Here is an 18,074-nt window from a genome sequence, read left to right as displayed (position 1 = left end):
AATTCTGTCCCAGGTTAATTTAATCTCATTACAGCTGGCCTGAAGCGTGACCTAGTAGCTGCAGGTACGGGGGCCGTAGCTGACAGGCGCTGCACGCTGGTTGTGGCTTTTGACAGCTCATTTGTCAGGCTTCCCTTTAGTATTTCATGCAGAGAATAGCACACCTCTACTGGCGTCCCATCACATATGTTGTGCTTCCCTCTTTCGATAGATTAAAGACTCAAATAGGATTTTTTGGCATGGTAAACATAGTCTTTACAGTAACACTTTAGTTTAAGTAACAATTCACACTATTTACCACTGGCTTGTTACCTGTCCAGGGGCGGACTTAACCAATAAGGAAGGTAAGCAGCCACTTAGGGCCCTGGGGAATTAGGGGTTCTGACCCCTATGTCTAGAAGCCTATATTAATCATATAGCTCTATTATGCATTCTCTAAAACCTGTCTATAACTGGTAAGATTTTAACTATAGTGTAAACCTACACTAGTCCTATGGTTCGGTTACGATTATCATGCCATTGATTTTGTTCAATTCGATATCTCGGTGCATCACAGTGCATTGACGATAATTTTCATACACAGTTTAATATTTAGGGGGTGGGACTATAAAAATTTGTCTGTATAAACACACATAGACACCAGTGTTGCCAACTTAGCAGTTTTGTTGCTAGATTCAACAACTTTTCGTACTACCCTAGCAACTTCGTACTACCCTAGCAACTACTTCAACAACTTTTTCAAAAAGCACCTAGCAACAAATTTTGCAATTTTTAACATTAATTTGGCTACTTTTAGCAATTTTTAAAAAGTAACTCAAAACAGCAGTGACTTGCTGGCTACACTTGGTAGAGTAAATTGCTTGCTCAGACTGTTAACTTATTGATATTCGTCAACATGTATAATCGTTGACAATTAAGGTAGCAATAAATTCCAATAGGGCTAATTGTTGTCAAAAGATAAAAAGAGTAAGTACAATAGCTGTTCATTATCAGTGTTATATTTAAAATTAAAAAATTTTTATCAAAAGGTTTATGTATTACTTTTACAAATAGTCTACTCTATTTTTTATACAAATCTTGCTGTGATGGCCAGTCAATTTGAGAAAACAATAATCATTTTGTATACTACATAAAGATGTAGTTTTGAGTTGCGATTACGCAAAGACGTCATCACGCAAAGTAACATGCTAATACTAACCTGTTTATTGTGCATCTGGATGTAATGTTTTAATATAATATAATAGACGGCTCCTCAGATAGTAGAGAGGTGGTGGGCTTACGCTTGTTAGATACTAAGTAATGATGTAACTGATATGCAAATAAGCGTGTGACGCCATCTGGAAATATTTAGCTAGTTTTGGACAGGGTTTAGCTACTTTTCATTGGAAATAGTTGGCAACATTGATAGACAAACAGCATCACGCTGTCTCTCACTCACAAAAATACATGCACAAACAAACAGATGGCACCAAACAAGCAACACACAGCATCACGCTCTTTCTCATACACACACACACGCACACACACAAACACACACACACACACGCACACACACAAACACACAAACACACACACACACACACACACACAAACACTCGTGCTTGTTCACTCGGGAGCACCCACTCCTGTTCAAATTAGACCCGAGTTACTGACCGCTCCCGTGCTTTATTCGGAAATTTATTCCCGGCTGCAGGAAATTTGGTCAAGTCCCGCATCTCCCGTGGTATAGCTGCGGGAATGCAGACCTCTATCCCAAAGTATCACTGTATCAGTCAAGAGGAGAGGAAAAGTCATGCCAGCAGGTTAAATTACAGGTTTACACACATATACTATATATCTTCATCATATATCATCTAAATATTGAATTACCGCCATTTACTCGTTTTTTTAAATGTGATTTACTCACATCTTGATTATGAATCTTTCATCCTAAATTCATATTTATTTTAATTTCATCTAAAATGAATTTCATCTAAAAAATCTGATCAAATCAGTATACTATCATCTGAAAAACATTGCAAGAAATAGACACTTTGTTTTGTTGTGAGAAACTTGTTCATGCTTTTATCACCAGCAGAGTGGATTACTGTAATGGACTCCTAACCGGCCTTCCCAAAAGTCAGACAGTTACAGCTCATTCAGACCGCTGCTGCCTGGTCTCCTACACTGGCTCACAGTTACATTCAGAAAAGATTTTATAGTATTACTATAGTATTAGACAGATTCGCTCACTGAATACAAACCTAACAGATCACTCAGAACTTATGGATAAAAAAATAGAGATTCCAAGAGTTCAGTCAAAGCAAGATGAATCGACTTTCAGCTACTGCATCCCTCACTGCTGGAATCAGCTTCCAAAAAATCAGATGTGCTCCAACATTAGGCACATTCACTTCCAGACTGAAAACACATCTGTTTAGCTGTGTCTTTACTGAATGAGCATTGTGATACATGTGACAGATCACACTATTGTGTCTTTCTTTTATTTTTCTGTTGGTCTGCATTAACACTTCCGAAACGCTAGTGGGCAGTGAGGTGTAAATGTTCCTCTGTGTCGAGTTTCTTCGCTCCTTTTTTTTCTTTTCCTGAACACTTCCGGGATGTACAAGTGGCTCAAACTCGCTCATTTTGAGGCAGGAACCGGCGGATTTGCAACAACTTTAACTATGAGGTAAACACAAAACAAAACTTCCATCCGGAGCTCCTTCACGGTACTCCACACTTATATACAATCATTCGCGCGGCTCTCGGTCCCGCCCAGACTTATCAGCGCTACCAAGCCGACCAATCACAGGGCTTACGCTACGTGTCGTTGCGACGTGTAGTTACATTTTTTGAGAGGTGCACATCAGTGACGGCGATGGCCACGGCGAAGGGCTATGCATCAGCGCCGTAGCATACGCCGGTGTTTGACGCAGAAGTATAAATCAGCCTTTACTGTCACTGGGTCTCTCTTTTAACAAGCTCACAGCGCTTATTGTCCAACAGGTGTTGTGGACAGAAAGCAGGAGGCTGAGGAAGCTGCATTTCATTGTTTGTGGTATGTTCCACTGTTCTTGGGAGACCGCGATTTTGAAAAAGTAATAATGTTAAAATTAGGGGTGTCAAAATTCATTTTAGATGAAATTAAAATAAATATGAATTTAGGATGAAAGATTCATAATCAAGATGTGAGTAAATCACATTTAAAAAAACGAGTAAATGGCGGTAATTCAATATTTAGATGATATATGATGAAGATATATAGTATATGTGTGTAAACCTGTAATTTGCCAAATTTGTAAAGTACTTAAAAACTTTGAAGATACACCTGGAGAAGTGTGTACAGCTGGAGAAAGGGATAAATTTGACTTATTTTGGAAAATATGTTATAACCCTGTTTTTCACTTTTTCCAACCAGGGGCGTTAAAGTCTTATCTCCGTGAGCTTCCTGAACCTCTAATGACATTTGAGCTCTATGATGAATGGATTCAAGCCTCAAAGTAAGTACTGATGGTCTCCCCAACACACATATCATTAAGCATTGTTTGCACCATTTAATTCCTAGGCGGGCTTAGTGACCACATATTAGCATATTAGGCACATTTTAGCTCTTAAGTGGCTATTTAAAATACTTTGAAGGTTTTATATTTTGTTACAGACATACACTGTCATCCTGAAACTGTTTTGCAGCATATGAAATGTCCAAGCAATATTTTTTACTGTCCAAAATGGTGGAAAAAATTTTGTTTTTACTCTCTGATAGTCAAAACATGTTTAACAAAATATGTATGTGTTAATAATGCATTAAAAAACATTCAGGAAAAAGTGTTTATGGAAATTTGGACCACAAGTCTACATATATGGACATATTTTTTTCTCTATAGGTACATCATATCAGAAGATAATACTTCAATTTTTTAATCTAATTAAGTTTCAATAAGTCCACATAGCAAAGAAAAAAAAAATACATGTAAAAAACAGCTTGAGCCTTAAGGGGATAATGATGTTACCACATGAAGCCAATGTACTTCAATATAATTACAATGATTGTTTGTTTGTTTGTTTGTTTGTTTAAATTCTACTTAATCATGAATGCATTGTAAGAAGCTGAAAAAATGCTGCCTTCTTAGCTATATTCTTGCAGCATTGCATAATTTATGGATTGAATTCACCCAGGGTTTTATATGAGTTTTGATTTGTATGCCTATTTAAGTATTGTGTTGGCTAATTACGCGCTAATATTAACACCCTTAGTGCAATGTAATTTGTGGAAGAAGTATTCTTATGGTGATGGAATTACTGAGTACACTAGACAATAGATTTATAATGAGAATCATTTTACGTGGCTGCTCAAACATTTTTCATAGACTGTTTTTAACACCCTTTTTAAAGTTTACCGTCTATGTTTAGCACTGTGTACAATTCCATCAATGGACATGTATTAGTTTATCAGCCGATTTGGGTGTTTTCTCTTGATTGAAAGGATTGCTATCCGTGGTTGCCAGCTCAAATAAGGAGTTCAGTTGCAAAAACCTACAAGTGCCATCTGAAAGTTTTCACTAAAATTGGCATTTAGTTTATTTTAAAGACTTTTAATGTATAATAACTGAACGTTAAAACAGGAGGCTAAAATGCTAAGGCTATGCAATAAATTGGCAGACCCCAGATTGCAAGTGACTAATTCATAAAAATCCTTATAATTTCAGTCACATTAAAACTTACAATTTAAAAAAGGAGACATCCCCCCAAGCCCCAACTCATGTCCCCAAACCCATCACCCCCAAGCCCAATCTCATGAGACATGTCACCAAAGCAAACATTTAATGGTAATTGAGCAATACGCCAGATTGAAAATGTAAAACGTATTGAAGAGATGGTAAACAGTTAAACCCAAAGAATGACCAGCCTGTCAGATGAAGAAGAGCCGGAGTCAGAGATTCAAATAAATAAAGATAGTTTGCAGTTTCATCAGCAGAAGCCAGCTTCAACACTTGCAATGAGTTCCTAGGCCGCTCTGCTTACAATCACCAATCAATAAGAATTATACTCTCACATAATGTCAATGACTGCGTCATACATATAGGTGTTCTAACCTGATTGGTTAAAACAGATAGACTAGGAAAATTTCCACATGGGGTGCGTGCATACAATTCTGAACAATATCTTAAGCATACAATCGTCAGACATCCAATAGACCACAGGTGTTAAACTCAGTTCCAAAATGGCCGCAGCTCTGCACAGTTTAGTTCCAACCCTAATTAAACACACCTAATCAAACTAGTTGAGTCCTTCAGGCTTGTTTGAAACCTACAGGTAAGTGTGTTGGAGCAGGGTTGGAACTAAACTGTGCAGGGCTTCGGCCCTCCAGGGATTGAGTTTGACACCCCTGCAATAGACTATGTAGAGCTGACTCCAGATCTGTGAAACAGATCCAACATCAAATAGAACACACACACTTAAAGTCAACCCAAGCTCATTCTAAAAAACGTAGCCCCGCGGACATTTCTGGAGACCGTGATTTACTTGGCCGAAGGTACGCATGGCTGCATTTAGTTTTTTCAAGCAAACTCTATGGGGCGGTGTGACGCCGCTCTTCTTCACGCTCGCTTGCTGACGGCTCACCTCCGTTTGGAGAGCTTTCCCATCTCAATCAGTTTGTCCGGTTAGCCCGTCGTGTTACGTCAGCAGAGCAGAGGCCTGGAGGGGAGCCGGCCGTGGCGACGACTGGGTTCGCGTCCGGGGAAGAGCGTTCCAGAAATCAGGGATGACAAAAAACAGAATCCAAAAAATAAAGTGAACGAGTTCATAACGGGGCGAGAATGCGGTGAAATCCAAAAACGCAGTCAAAATCAGGGCTTTTCTTTTTCTGAAAGGCTTTTGTAAATCGTTATTAGGGAAGGAGGAGGAGGAGGGTAGGTCAGCCGATCGTCCGGCCGCCCATTCAATTGTTCAGTCATTCAGTCAGTCGGGCAGACGGCCTCCGGGAACAGCGCGGGCACGAACGGCGCTCTCGAGAGGCATTTGAGACGCGAAATAGTGAGCACAGCGGCCTCTCACAGATTTGCGAAAACAAAAACTGCACAAACACGTACCTCCCAGGACTTATTTTGCAGTCTCCAGAAATGTCCACGGGTCTACATTTCCTAAATAAGCCTGGGTTGCTTAAAGTACAATCTGTTTCTTATCCAAGGCTAAGTGTATTCTCAGCAATTTAGATAGTATTAATTCATAAATAACAACTGAAACAGTTGCTTCTTGTCCTCAGCCCTCAGTTCCACTCAAGGTTTCCATGACCTCTGATCTAGTTTGGTGGCAGCTGAAAATAGTTATAAAGAGGCAAATGCTCTGAAAATTATTACATAAAGCTGTGTTAAATTATTCATTAGTTTAAATCAATTCAAAGTTAAATAGTCAAATAATCATATTTCATAAAAACAATGAGAAACAGCATGATGAGGAAAGGATAAACGTTGATTCATGCTGAGATGGATTGGAAGGTATAAATCTCAATCCTTCAGTATAATTTTAAAAAGGAGTGGTGTCCCAATCCCCAACCCAAACATAAGCACTGTATGTCTATGAGCAAGACTGTTGTCATTTCATATGAATGGTTGATAGCCAGCATCTGAGCCAACTAACAGGTCCAGGCAACACGTGGATGGTAGATAACAGCTTAACTAGCAGTTGTAGCAGGCCCCTTCTTGCCCATATGGACTGATAACTACTGATAACAACACATTCAATCAAGTGATTGAACCGAAGCAGGTAAATATCCATGCTTTACGTCTGTCCTTGTCTTTCCTCTAGTATTCAGGACATGGACAAAAGGCTTCAAGCCCTGTTGTGTACATGTGAGAAACTACCAGCAGACAATCTGAACAACTTCAGGTATGCCTGTTATTTACTCATTATTTGTTCATTCTAAGGAGTTGTTTGTCTTTGAGTGAGTCATGAATGCGGAGCTCATTAGCAGAGAAGAGTGTCAGAACTCTGTCAAAGTACTTCCTTCACTGACAGCAAGTGGGCACATTTCTGAATTTTCAGAGTTCATTAGTCCTAAAAAGAATAGTTTGGAGTTTGGAAATGCCAGCTATACAGACACTATCTCTGTCAAAGAAAAAATCAGCCTTTTTATTTTCCTCTCATTTAGCCAAAAGGCTAAGGAAGCTCTTTTTCTAGCTCCTAATTAAAATGCTCCCACAAAAATGGGTTTACATCAAAAACACTATCATTTTTTTTATGGGCTGCGTTAACACGAGACTTTTTTTTGGGCGATAAAAAAAAAAAAAAATCTTTAATCCATTCTTAAAGTTGGGTTGGGAGCTGGGTCTATTCTAAGCAAGCTATCATGACTTTCCCCTTGATATTTTAGCTCAGATGTATACCTGGCCAATTTGCACTGTAGGAGTCTTCGAACTTGTGTGTATTCCTACTGTGAAATTACTACATGAAACATGACGTGCTAACATGGATGCAGTTCACTAGAGTGAATCTGATTAACATTAGCTCCACATCTGACTATCAGGCACCTGTAGAGTTTATGCATTTGAGTAAAACATATACAAATTAGATAAAGTGTGTGCTTTTTAAAATGAATGACGATGAATGAAAGTCCGGTGAGCATTCTGACAAAAAAAAAATGCCCTTCTGAATCAAATCAGCAGGATGCCCTTCTTTATCTTTACTTACTTCAAAAACACTACTGACTACGTTTACATGGACATCAGTAGTCTAGTTATTTGTATTTATAAACAATAATATAATTTAGTATACTGTATATGTGTTTGTAAAACTACATATACAGTATATTTGGGGATGTTTTTATTTGGCTCACATGACGAGGTTTCCAGATATAGGCTGTGGGTCTTGGCTTGGTTTGTTTGCACCTGGCTTGGCTTAGAAACCTACTGAAATATTGATCATAGACAGCGACAGGAATAGCAGATGTAAGCGTGAACGCCAGTGCTAAAAAGATGCTTTGTCAAAACTGAGACTGAAACTGAAAGTTTTTTTTTTTCTCTCTTTCTCTCTCTTCCGAAACAGATATTTAATCAAATTCTTATCCAAACTCACAGAGTACCAAGACTCTAATAAAATGACACCAGGCAACATTGCAATAGTTCTCGGACCCAACCTGCTGTGGACACATTCAGAAGGGTGAGCGCATGTCCTCAGTTCTTGTATTTGTGAAAAGCAGCAAATTCACACAGCAATTTTAAGAGAAAAATTGAAAAACCTACTTCCAGAACACTTGTGGTTATATAAATTTATTACTGCTTTTCCTTTGTGGAACACATTTTTGCCATTGTTAACCATTTTAAATCAAGTTTTTATTGATGTATTAATTTAGTTGACATTAGATAGTAACTGAGGTGAAATAGGTTTGTTGAATTTTAAATTTTCTTTATAAAATTGCTTCAAGACTTCCTATCTTGTCTGACTTTGACCAGCAGAATTTTATTATATTTTACTCTAGATGTTTTTGGTTGGAAACTGAAAAGTTTGTAGTGTTTATACATGGCAACATGTAAACAAATGGTAGTAATGTTCAATGTATTGTGAAAAATGTACTTTCTCAAAATATGTTTTGTTATCAAATTATTACACATTTACTGTACATTAATGTTTCTATTCATTATTATTTAATTGGGTCTTCAGTGACCCATTACTGCCCAAACAAATTAAATCTCTCTCTCTCTCTCTCTCTCTCTCTCTCTCTCTCTCTCTCTCTCTCTCTCTCTCTCTCTCTCTCTCTCTCTCTGTATATATATATATATATATATATATATACAATTATATTTATATATTTATATATATATATATATATATATATATATATATATATATATATATATATATATATATATATATATATATATATATGTGTTAATAACACAATTCTTGAAATTTCATTGGGACAACTTATTTTTTTTATGTTGAATCCACATAAATTTGATAAAGTGTTAAGTTAACTTAATCGATTTGTGTTAGAACAACATGAATAAATAGTGTTGAACCCTGCATTTTTTACAGTGTGTACTCTCTAAAAAATGCCTAGTTCCACACAATCAATTTAGTTGACTAAATCTAAAATTTAGTGAGGTAGTAGTTGGGTTTGGGTATTGGGTAGTGGTGTTGTCAAAAATATTGATATATTGCTCGTCCTAAACTCTGGAACACTCTACCCATCATAAATTTCCCCCTCTATTTCTGTGTTTAAATGTGTTTTAAAGACCCATTTACAGTATAAGATGTATTTTCTCTCACATTTAATACTCCTTGATTACTGTTTTATTGCGTGTACTTAATAAATGTTATCTTGTATATTCTGTCTTTAGTACTCCTATGTACAGCACTTTGGTAAACTTTGGTTGTTTTTAAATGTGCTTTATAAATAAATAAATATTGTATTGATTTATAGTCTTGATAAATATTGATACTAAAATATTTAAATTAATACAATATTACTTATGGTTAGAATCGATACTGGAATCTGTTGCACTCTTTCTTCTCTGATAAACAAGTATTAATAATATTTAGATTTTAAAACTGTTGTTTTACTCAGAAAATAAGATGCGATTGCACTTGATGAGATTGTCTTTTAGACTTTAAGACTGCTTATGTACCTGGGATACGTTTACACTCATTGTTCACTTTATTTAGTACAGCTTTCCATTTGCTTTTTAACGCAAATTTCGAATCAGCCAATAACATGGCAGCAACCCAATGCATTTAGGCATGTAGACATGGTCAAGGTGATCTGCTGCAGTTCAAACCGAGCATCAGAATGGGGAAGAAAGTGGATTTAGGAGACTTTAAACATGGCATGGTTATTGGTTCCAGATTTGCTGGGTATTTCAGAAGCTGCTGATCTACTCAAGTGAGCAACCGTTCTTTGGGTGCAAATGCCTTGTTGATGCCAGAGGTTAGAGGTGAATGGCCAGACTGGTTCCCAACTTATAAAGGCAATAGTAATTTAAATAACCACTCGTTACAACCAAGGTATGTAGAATGTATGTAGAAGAGCATCTCTGAAAACACAACACATCCAACTTTGAGGCAGATGGACTACAGCAGCAGAAGGCCACATTGGGTGCTACTCCTGTCAGCTAAGAACAGGAACCTGAGGGATCAACTTGCACAAGCTCACCAAAATTGGACAATTGAAGATTGAAAAAGTGTTGCCTGATCTGATGAGTCTCGATTTCTGATGCAGCATTTGGATGGTAGGGTCAGAATTTGGCGTCTACAACATCAAGTCATGGATCCATCCTGCCTTGTATCAAGGATTTAGGCTGGTGGTGGTGGTGTATTTTGTTAGGGATATTTTCTTGGTAAACTTTGGGCTCATTAGTACCAATTAAATATTTTGTTTAAGACACAGCCTACCTGAGTATTGTTGTAACCTGCCATGTCATAAAGTGTGAATCATGCCGGACTGGCTTCTTGAACATGACAACAATTTCACTGTTCTTTAATGGCCTCCACAATCACCAGAACTCAATCCAATAGAGCATCTTTGGGATGTGGTGGAATGGGAGATTTGCATCATGGATGTGCAGTTGACAAATCTGCAGCAACTGTGTGATGCTATCATGTCAGTATGGACCAAAATCTGAGGAATGTGTCCAGTACATTGTTAAATCTATGGCACGAAGGATTAAGGCGGTTCTGAAGGCAAAAGGGGGTCAAACCTGGTACTAGTAAGGTGTACCTAATAAAGTGGCCAGTGAGTGTATAAGTTTAATTATTTTCAGCTTTTTTACTTTATTTGCATACTTTTAATGGTGCAAAACTTGTTCCCCACAGTATCAAAAATAGTATAGAATATTAATTTCGAAGCTGGAAAGTCCAGAATCATGACAACACTATTGGGTAGGATTAGGGATGTAAAATACAATCATACTTAAGTGCAAGTAAACAGTTTATATTCTTATTATAGGTAGGTAATGAGTCAGAAGTAAATTATGTGAATTGTTACTTTTTATCTTGTATAACTTATACCATACTGTACCTTTAAATCAGCATATCTGAATGACATTTTTGGTGAACTGTTTCTTTAAAAGCTCTAGTAGTTTTAAGTTTTTGCTTTGTGGAATGAGTAGCTCCAACGGGTCATTGATCTTCACAGGAACATGACAGAAATGATGACCACCATGTCCCTGCAAATCGTAGGAATCATTGAGCCGATCATCCAGCACGCGGACTGGTTCTTCCCTGGAGGTTGGGACACAAAGAGTTGTGAAAACATATTCGCACATACAGGCGGGTGTTTTTCCCCGGTGAGAATTGAACTAATTTGTCTTTGCTATTCTTAGAAATTGAGTTCAACCTGACAGGCAGCTACGGCAGCCCAGTGCACACCAACCACAACTCCAACTACAGCTCCATGCCCTCACCAGATATGGACCAATCAGAGCGCAAGCAGCAGCACGACCAGAGCCGACGCCCACTCAGCGTTGCCACCGACAACATGATGCTGGAGTTCTACAAGAAGGACGGGTAGGTTGCTCTGCCTCACTGCTCTCCTCTGCCATGCACTGACATCACCATCCCATGCCACCCTCACTTCTTAAAGGGATAGTTCACCGCAAAAACAAAATAAACGTCATCATTTAAAAATCATCTACTTGTCACAAACAGGTTTGAGTTTCTTCTGACAAATGCAAAAGAAGATGTTTTGAAGAATGCTGAGTCATTTCTTTTTGTATTGTATTTTTCTTCTTCTTCTTACTATGAAAGTCAATGACCACCGAATTCCAGCTTTCTTCAAAATATGTTGTTGTTTTTTTTAAACAGATACATACATATACATACATATATTACATACATATATACATACATACACACACACACACACACACACACACACACACACACACACACACACACACACACACACACTACATACATTTACATACATTTATGTGTATGTATAAATGTATGTAAATATATACAGTTGAAGTGTATTTGAATTTTGAATTTTGAAATTTTCATTTTCTTTTCTCTTTTTTAAATATTTCCAAAACAATGTTTAACAGAGCAAGGAAGTTTTCACAGTATGTCTAATAATATTTTTTCTTCTGGAGAAAGTCTTAGTTTGTTTTTGTTTTTTTTTTGACTAGAATAAAAACAGTTTTTAATTTTTTAAACACTATTTTAAGGACAAAATTATTAGCCCTTTTAGGCTAATCTTTTTTTTTTTTTTTTGATAGTCTACAGAACAAACCATTGTTAAACAACAACTTGCCTAATTACCCTAACATGCCTAGTTAATCTAATTAACCTAGTTAAGCCATTAAATGTCCCTTTAAGCTGTATTGAAGTGTCTTGAAAAATATCTAGTAAAATATTATTTACTATCATCATGGCAAAGATAAAATAAATCAGTACTTAGAAATGAGTTATTAAAATTATTATGTTTAGAAATATGTTGAAAAAAATCTTCTCTCCATTAAACAGAAATTAAGGGAAAAAATAAATAGGGGGCGAATAATTCAGGGGGGCCAATAATTCTGACTTTAACTGTATATATACACACACACACACACACACACACACACACACACACACACACACACACACACACACACACACATATATATATATATATATATATATATATATATATATATATATATATATATATATATAATTCTATATATAATTCTAAAGGTTTGGAGACACTTGAGGGGGATTTTTTTTTTTTAAATATATAGTTCACCAGAAAATGAAGAATTTTTCATATATTCACACTTGCTGTATGTTGTTCCAAATCTGTGACTTTTTGAGGATTTTTTGGGGTTTGTTTTGTGATTTGTATTAGTCGATTCAGTGAGTATTTGAGAGTGAAGTGTGGTGCTGCATTCAGTTATAGATGAGCTGCACATGACCTGGGGCCTCACATGACCAAGGCCACATGACACATGACCTTTGCGTATGCCAGATTTCATCCTCACGTTTGGATTTACTAACTACGAAATTAACGTGAGAATGTGCGCTAACTTCATGCCTGGTGTACGTGTATTTCTTGTTTGTGTTTTTCTTTTTTTTTTCCATTGGTGACTCCTAGAGGCATTTATGTTAAATTGCATACTACAGAGTATCGTACCAAGAAAGTATCCTGGCAACTGGTTCTTTACAAAGGGAACTGGCAGACCGCTTGGGGTTAAGCCAGTCGTCTTTGGGCCGTGCAATGCAAGCTGTATGAGACAGGATCATCCGCATGTCTAGCATGTATATACACTGTTAAAAATTGTCCCGTTAAAAAACAGTAAAATACTGGCAGCTGCAGTTGCCAGCAATGTACTGTTATTTTACAGTATGTTGCTGTAAAAATACATGGACTACATTGATTTACACAATACTCAAGTGAACTCATTTTGCTCACTGAAAGCAACTGCCTCAACTTGGTCAACTGCTGAATGAGTTTATGAAGTAATGTGCTATATATGCTCAGAAGCATACTTATAGTGATAACTTATTTTAGTTAATTAGAAAAGTTCGGTTTAACTCTAATGTCTTATTTTTCACAACAGCACACATACATGTAAATCTGGAATCACCAGAGAGATTCTGACTGCATCAGCAACTAAACAGCCGCTATCTTTAAATAGAGAAACATGCAGAATAACATCAGCAGTTCATTGTTCATCTTTAACTCATACACTGGCTCTACTCTCCTCCACAACGGTGACACACAGAAGAAATTAGCTTCAGGTTTTACAGTAAAATAATGTTTTTTCCTTGATTTAACAGTAAACTACTGGCAGCTGTGGTTGCCAGCAATCTACTGTTTTTTTACAGTCTACTTCCGTTGTGTAAATTAACAGTATATTACTGTTAAAATACATTTTTACACTGTGTTTTTACCTCTCACACCTTTAACCCTTTAAACCCCAGAGCATATACTTCAGTTTTTATTGAAGTGTCCACACTACTGAGTGTTCAAGAAACATGTAGCAAAGCTGAAGTAAATTCATTAATTAACTGACTAATTAAATGATAATTGAGGATTAACAATGAACAAATGAAGAAATACTGAAGGGAAAAAACAAGAACAGAACATACAAAACTTTAGTCACAGCTTTATAATGAAATAACCTGAAGAACAACAAATGATTAAATCATTTAAATGATCAGCGGATGATTAAACAACTCTACAAACATCATCACCAGCTACACTTATTACTTACAGTTTTTCTAGTTTGCTTTGACCTGGTTAAAGAAACTAGGTTCCTCTTCATTTTCATTTTCACTATCCCAGCAGAGCAGAAGACCGGTCTTGCAAATGTGTAAACCCTTTCTCATTGGGTTGACACATTTTCCCCACCATTTTTCCAAACAGTTAACACAGATGTCATTCAAGCAGTCCAAACTCCATTGTTTTAGTTTTGGTAACCAAACAGAATCCATCTATTCCTAACTATTAAAAACTACCAACATCAGTATGAAATCACTGAAGCACCGGTTTGACACTCCTTCACACAAATCTTCAATTAGCCATCATTCTGCAAACCTTATATAAACGATGGAAGGTCTGTGTTGTTCTGTGCCAGCATTGATGGAGGTGGTCAATATGGCTATGTCCTATACTTCCAATAGTTTTGACTGTATATTAGTTTACATGTGTTTTCTCTAATATTTACAGTATTTTATTACTTTTGTCTGTTTTTTTTTATATACAGTATTTCAGTTTTCAGCCACAGTTGGAAAAATGTCATGAATTCAATATATATTCAATCAAAGCACATCTTATTCTTGATCAAATTCTTTGCAAAAAGGCGAATTTGAAAGCCCAAATAGAGACAACAAATGCCATTGGCTATAAGCTACAATGGCAAGCAATGGTGGTGCATTTTGAGTTCTGTATTTTGTATTTTGTTGTCCATTGTGTAATGATTAATTGAAAGAGCTCATATACTTGTTTGCAAGTTGTGTAGTTTGAAGGTAAAACTAGCTTTTGTTGCATATGTTAAATGTTTTGACACGATATGTGCCTTTTGCAAGCAAAATGTGTCATTTTGACCATGAGTACTGCTGTTTAGGCCTGTGTGTTAACTGTTTTGAAAATGTGGAGTTTCAGTTGACAACTGCATCCAAGCAATCGAGAAAAACTGTAATACATGTATTTTTGTATATCATCTACTAAAGTTCTTCTTGAGAAAAAGTGAAAGTTTTACGTCACCATCATGGAGAACAGAGTTTGCTTTAGTTGGGCTCTTAGCCCTGTCATTTTCAACATTTATATATCTTGGCTGCTGCAATTCTTAAGAACTTTTGTTTAAAAAGCTCCATTGTTGTGGCAAGCCAGCCAAAAACCTAAATAAGATCTGGTGATGTTCATGTTGCTATTAAATGGCAGAGTCTGTTCTCATTTAGTATAATAAAATTTACTGCTCCTATTCAATGTTAAATCTATTGTTTTACATTATATATATATATGGCAATGATTTCTGTAAGTTTTTAAGAATATCTTGGACAATAACACTGCTCTATGGTGTATATCACACTCAAAGAGACATCAATAATCAGCATATGAACCTCAATAATGGTGACAACAAATTTAACAAAATTAACAGTTTAACTCACAAACAGGCAACTGAAAGTCTAAACATAAACAAAAGCAGAATCAAACACAAATAAAGAAAACAGTTAGACCACTATACAACATTTATTTATACCGCAATGCATGCTGGGATATTTGTACAGTGCCACTCCCAGCATGCATTGCAGCATGAAACATTTGAGATGTTACCATTGTTGAGAAACAAGGTCAGATTCATGAGGTCTGAGTGTGTATTTGTCATAACTGAACTGTTTTTGTATGTTATTTCTTAACTGTAAAGTAATTACGGAGGTATCTTTTCTGTTTCCACTTCTCATTAATTAAATTAATACCTGCAACTAAGCATAAAATCTATTGCATAATGCCCTTCAACGAGATTTATACCAAAACATTTATCAGAACTAATTTCAGACAAACAGGTTTCTTTATTTATTGACTTCCCAACTTTATTGCTAGAGTACAAACGTTTTGTAAACTCTGTATTACAGCAGTTGGAAAGTCTTATTAAATAAGTTCAAGGGTGAAGAACCCAACTAAATCAGCCCCTCACTCCATTACGGTGACACAAAAAAACACCTTAATTTCTGTTGGATCTCAATGAGAATTGTATGGACGTCAAATCAGTCAGTAATAAGTGTGTCTGCTGTTGTTTGTGGAGTTGTTTAATGATCCTCTGCTGAGACTGAAAATGTTTTATTTTACTTGATTTTATTTAATGTTGTAACTCAAGTCACTGTTTGTGTTTCTTGTTTCTTTTCTTCAGTAATTGTAATTATTAACAGCAGGTGTTCATCAGTGTCTGAATTCACTCATTAGTGTTCATTAACTCTGTCAGGTGAACTATATTAGTTAACTAGTGTATGAAGTAGTGAACAAGGACACAAAGCGTGATTTCAAACACAGACTTCAAAACATCGAATCTGAACTCTGTTAGCTCACAGTTTTCTGCAGTTGGTTACTTTCTCGAAAACAAAAATGTTACCCAGAAAGCACTGTTTTTAACAGAATATTACTGTTTTAGTGAAAAAACATTATTTTACCGTAGAATCTGACCGTTTTTTAACAGCAATTTTTTACAGTGTAAGGTTTTCATACACTCTCAGAAGAAAAGGTCCACAGTGGTACAAATCATGTTCCTTGAGGAAAGATTGTACCTTATATGGTACAGAAAATATCTCTTATGACACTGTTCTGTACCTTTTATGGTACAATTGAAATAAAGGTACACAATTGTTCCCAAATAAAAGGTACAACAGTGTTGACAACAGTGTTTGTCTTAAGGTACAATTCTGTTCCATACAAAGGTACTGCCCCAGTGACAAGGGTTTGTACCTTCTTTGGTACAATATTGTACCATTTTTTCTGAGAGTGTACCATGCAGTTGACCAGCCAAACATTAAAGCGCAATTTGCCGCGTCGCTGGTTTTCCCAATGTAATCAGAACGATCGACTGCACGCACATTGCTATAAAGGCGCCATCTAAAGACAAATTTGCATATATGAATTTCCATTTCCATTCAATAAATGTGCAAATAATATGTGATGCTCAAATGTGCTTAACAAATATTTTAGCAAGGTGGCCTTGGTCAACCCATGATTAATTCATCCTCACAAACAGCATGGCTGGGATGAGGCTCCAAGGTGGCAGGGTGCGCAATGAGTGGCTTCTTGGTGAGTGATATATTTAAAGATTATTCCAGCAAGTTTTTTATTTTATTTTATTGAGCAAAATTTCTTAACAGCAAATCAGGAGACTGTGGTCTTCCATTAAAGACGTGGCTGTTAACCCCTCTCAACAACTTACCACTGACTAAGTGCGCAGCTACAATGATGCCCACTCTCACATTCCAGGTAACCAATCAGAAGCTTTCTCTTATAAAGGCGTGATTATGTTGTGGCGCCATTTGTTGGTGTCTGGAGTGGAAAACCTCCACATTTACAAAGCTATGCTTTCAATAAAATCCATGTTAGCCATTTGGCACCGAAGCTAGAATCACTGTGCAGACAGAAGCCCTGTCTACCCATGATGCAAATCCACGTCTTTTGTGGTGTGAATTTAAAGTGCAAATGAGAATCAGAGTAAACTCAAAATGTTCATGTGTCTATTTATGTATGAATAACATGATTTATTCACCCATGCTGCGTCTGGAGTAAACACACCATAACGGTCAACATGATGATTGAAGCCCCGCCTTTTAGATCAAGAGCCAATCAGTGATCGCTATAGATTGATGAATCTTCAAGTGAAGGGCTCAGACAAGCCATGGGTTTCTGCAAAATTAGTGTGATTAGAATATTTAAAAATGAAACTGAGGAGCTTCCAGCTGCAACCCATCACTAGGAAACATCCATACACACTCATTCACACAATCACACTACAGACAATTTAGCCTACCCAATTCACATATACCATGTCTTTAGACTTGTGGGGGAAACCAGAGAACCTGAACTTACACAAACAAAGGGAGAACATGCAAACTCCACACAGAAATGCCAACTGACCCAGCCGAGGCTTGAACCAGTG

At 36.6% G+C, this 18,074-nt stretch overlaps 1 protein-coding gene across 23 annotated transcripts in view; it reads left to right on the top strand.

Moving 5' to 3' along the window:
• The window catches only part of arhgap44a (Rho GTPase activating protein 44a), a 157,016-nt gene that overhangs the window by 83,968 nt on the left and 54,974 nt on the right, over positions 1–18,074 (top strand). For 21 of the 23 annotated variants that reach the window (XR_012401206.1, XR_012401207.1, XM_073944974.1 and 18 more), the window contains exons 12-16: positions 3,401–3,482; positions 6,790–6,870; positions 8,026–8,139; positions 11,114–11,205; positions 11,301–11,484. Coding sequence is in view for 21 of the 23 variants with exons in the window: in XM_073944974.1 (XP_073801075.1) it covers positions 3,401–3,482; positions 6,790–6,870; positions 8,026–8,139; positions 11,114–11,205; positions 11,301–11,484 (553 nt within the window). In the remaining 2 variants the exon portion in view is untranslated. Of the gene's footprint in view, positions 1–2,566; positions 2,672–3,400; positions 3,483–6,789; positions 6,871–8,025; positions 8,140–11,113; positions 11,206–11,300; positions 11,485–18,074 lie in introns of those variants that run through there. The other 2 variants (XM_073944978.1, XM_073944976.1) reach the window with 1 other exon arrangement.

The sequence above is a fragment of the Danio rerio genome, chromosome 3 (assembly GCF_049306965.1).
Source record: "Danio rerio strain Tuebingen ecotype United States chromosome 3, GRCz12tu, whole genome shotgun sequence".
In the NCBI taxonomy this organism is placed as follows: Eukaryota; Metazoa; Chordata; class Actinopteri; order Cypriniformes; family Danionidae; genus Danio; species Danio rerio.
This window is presented reverse-complemented; position numbering and strand designations above follow the sequence as displayed.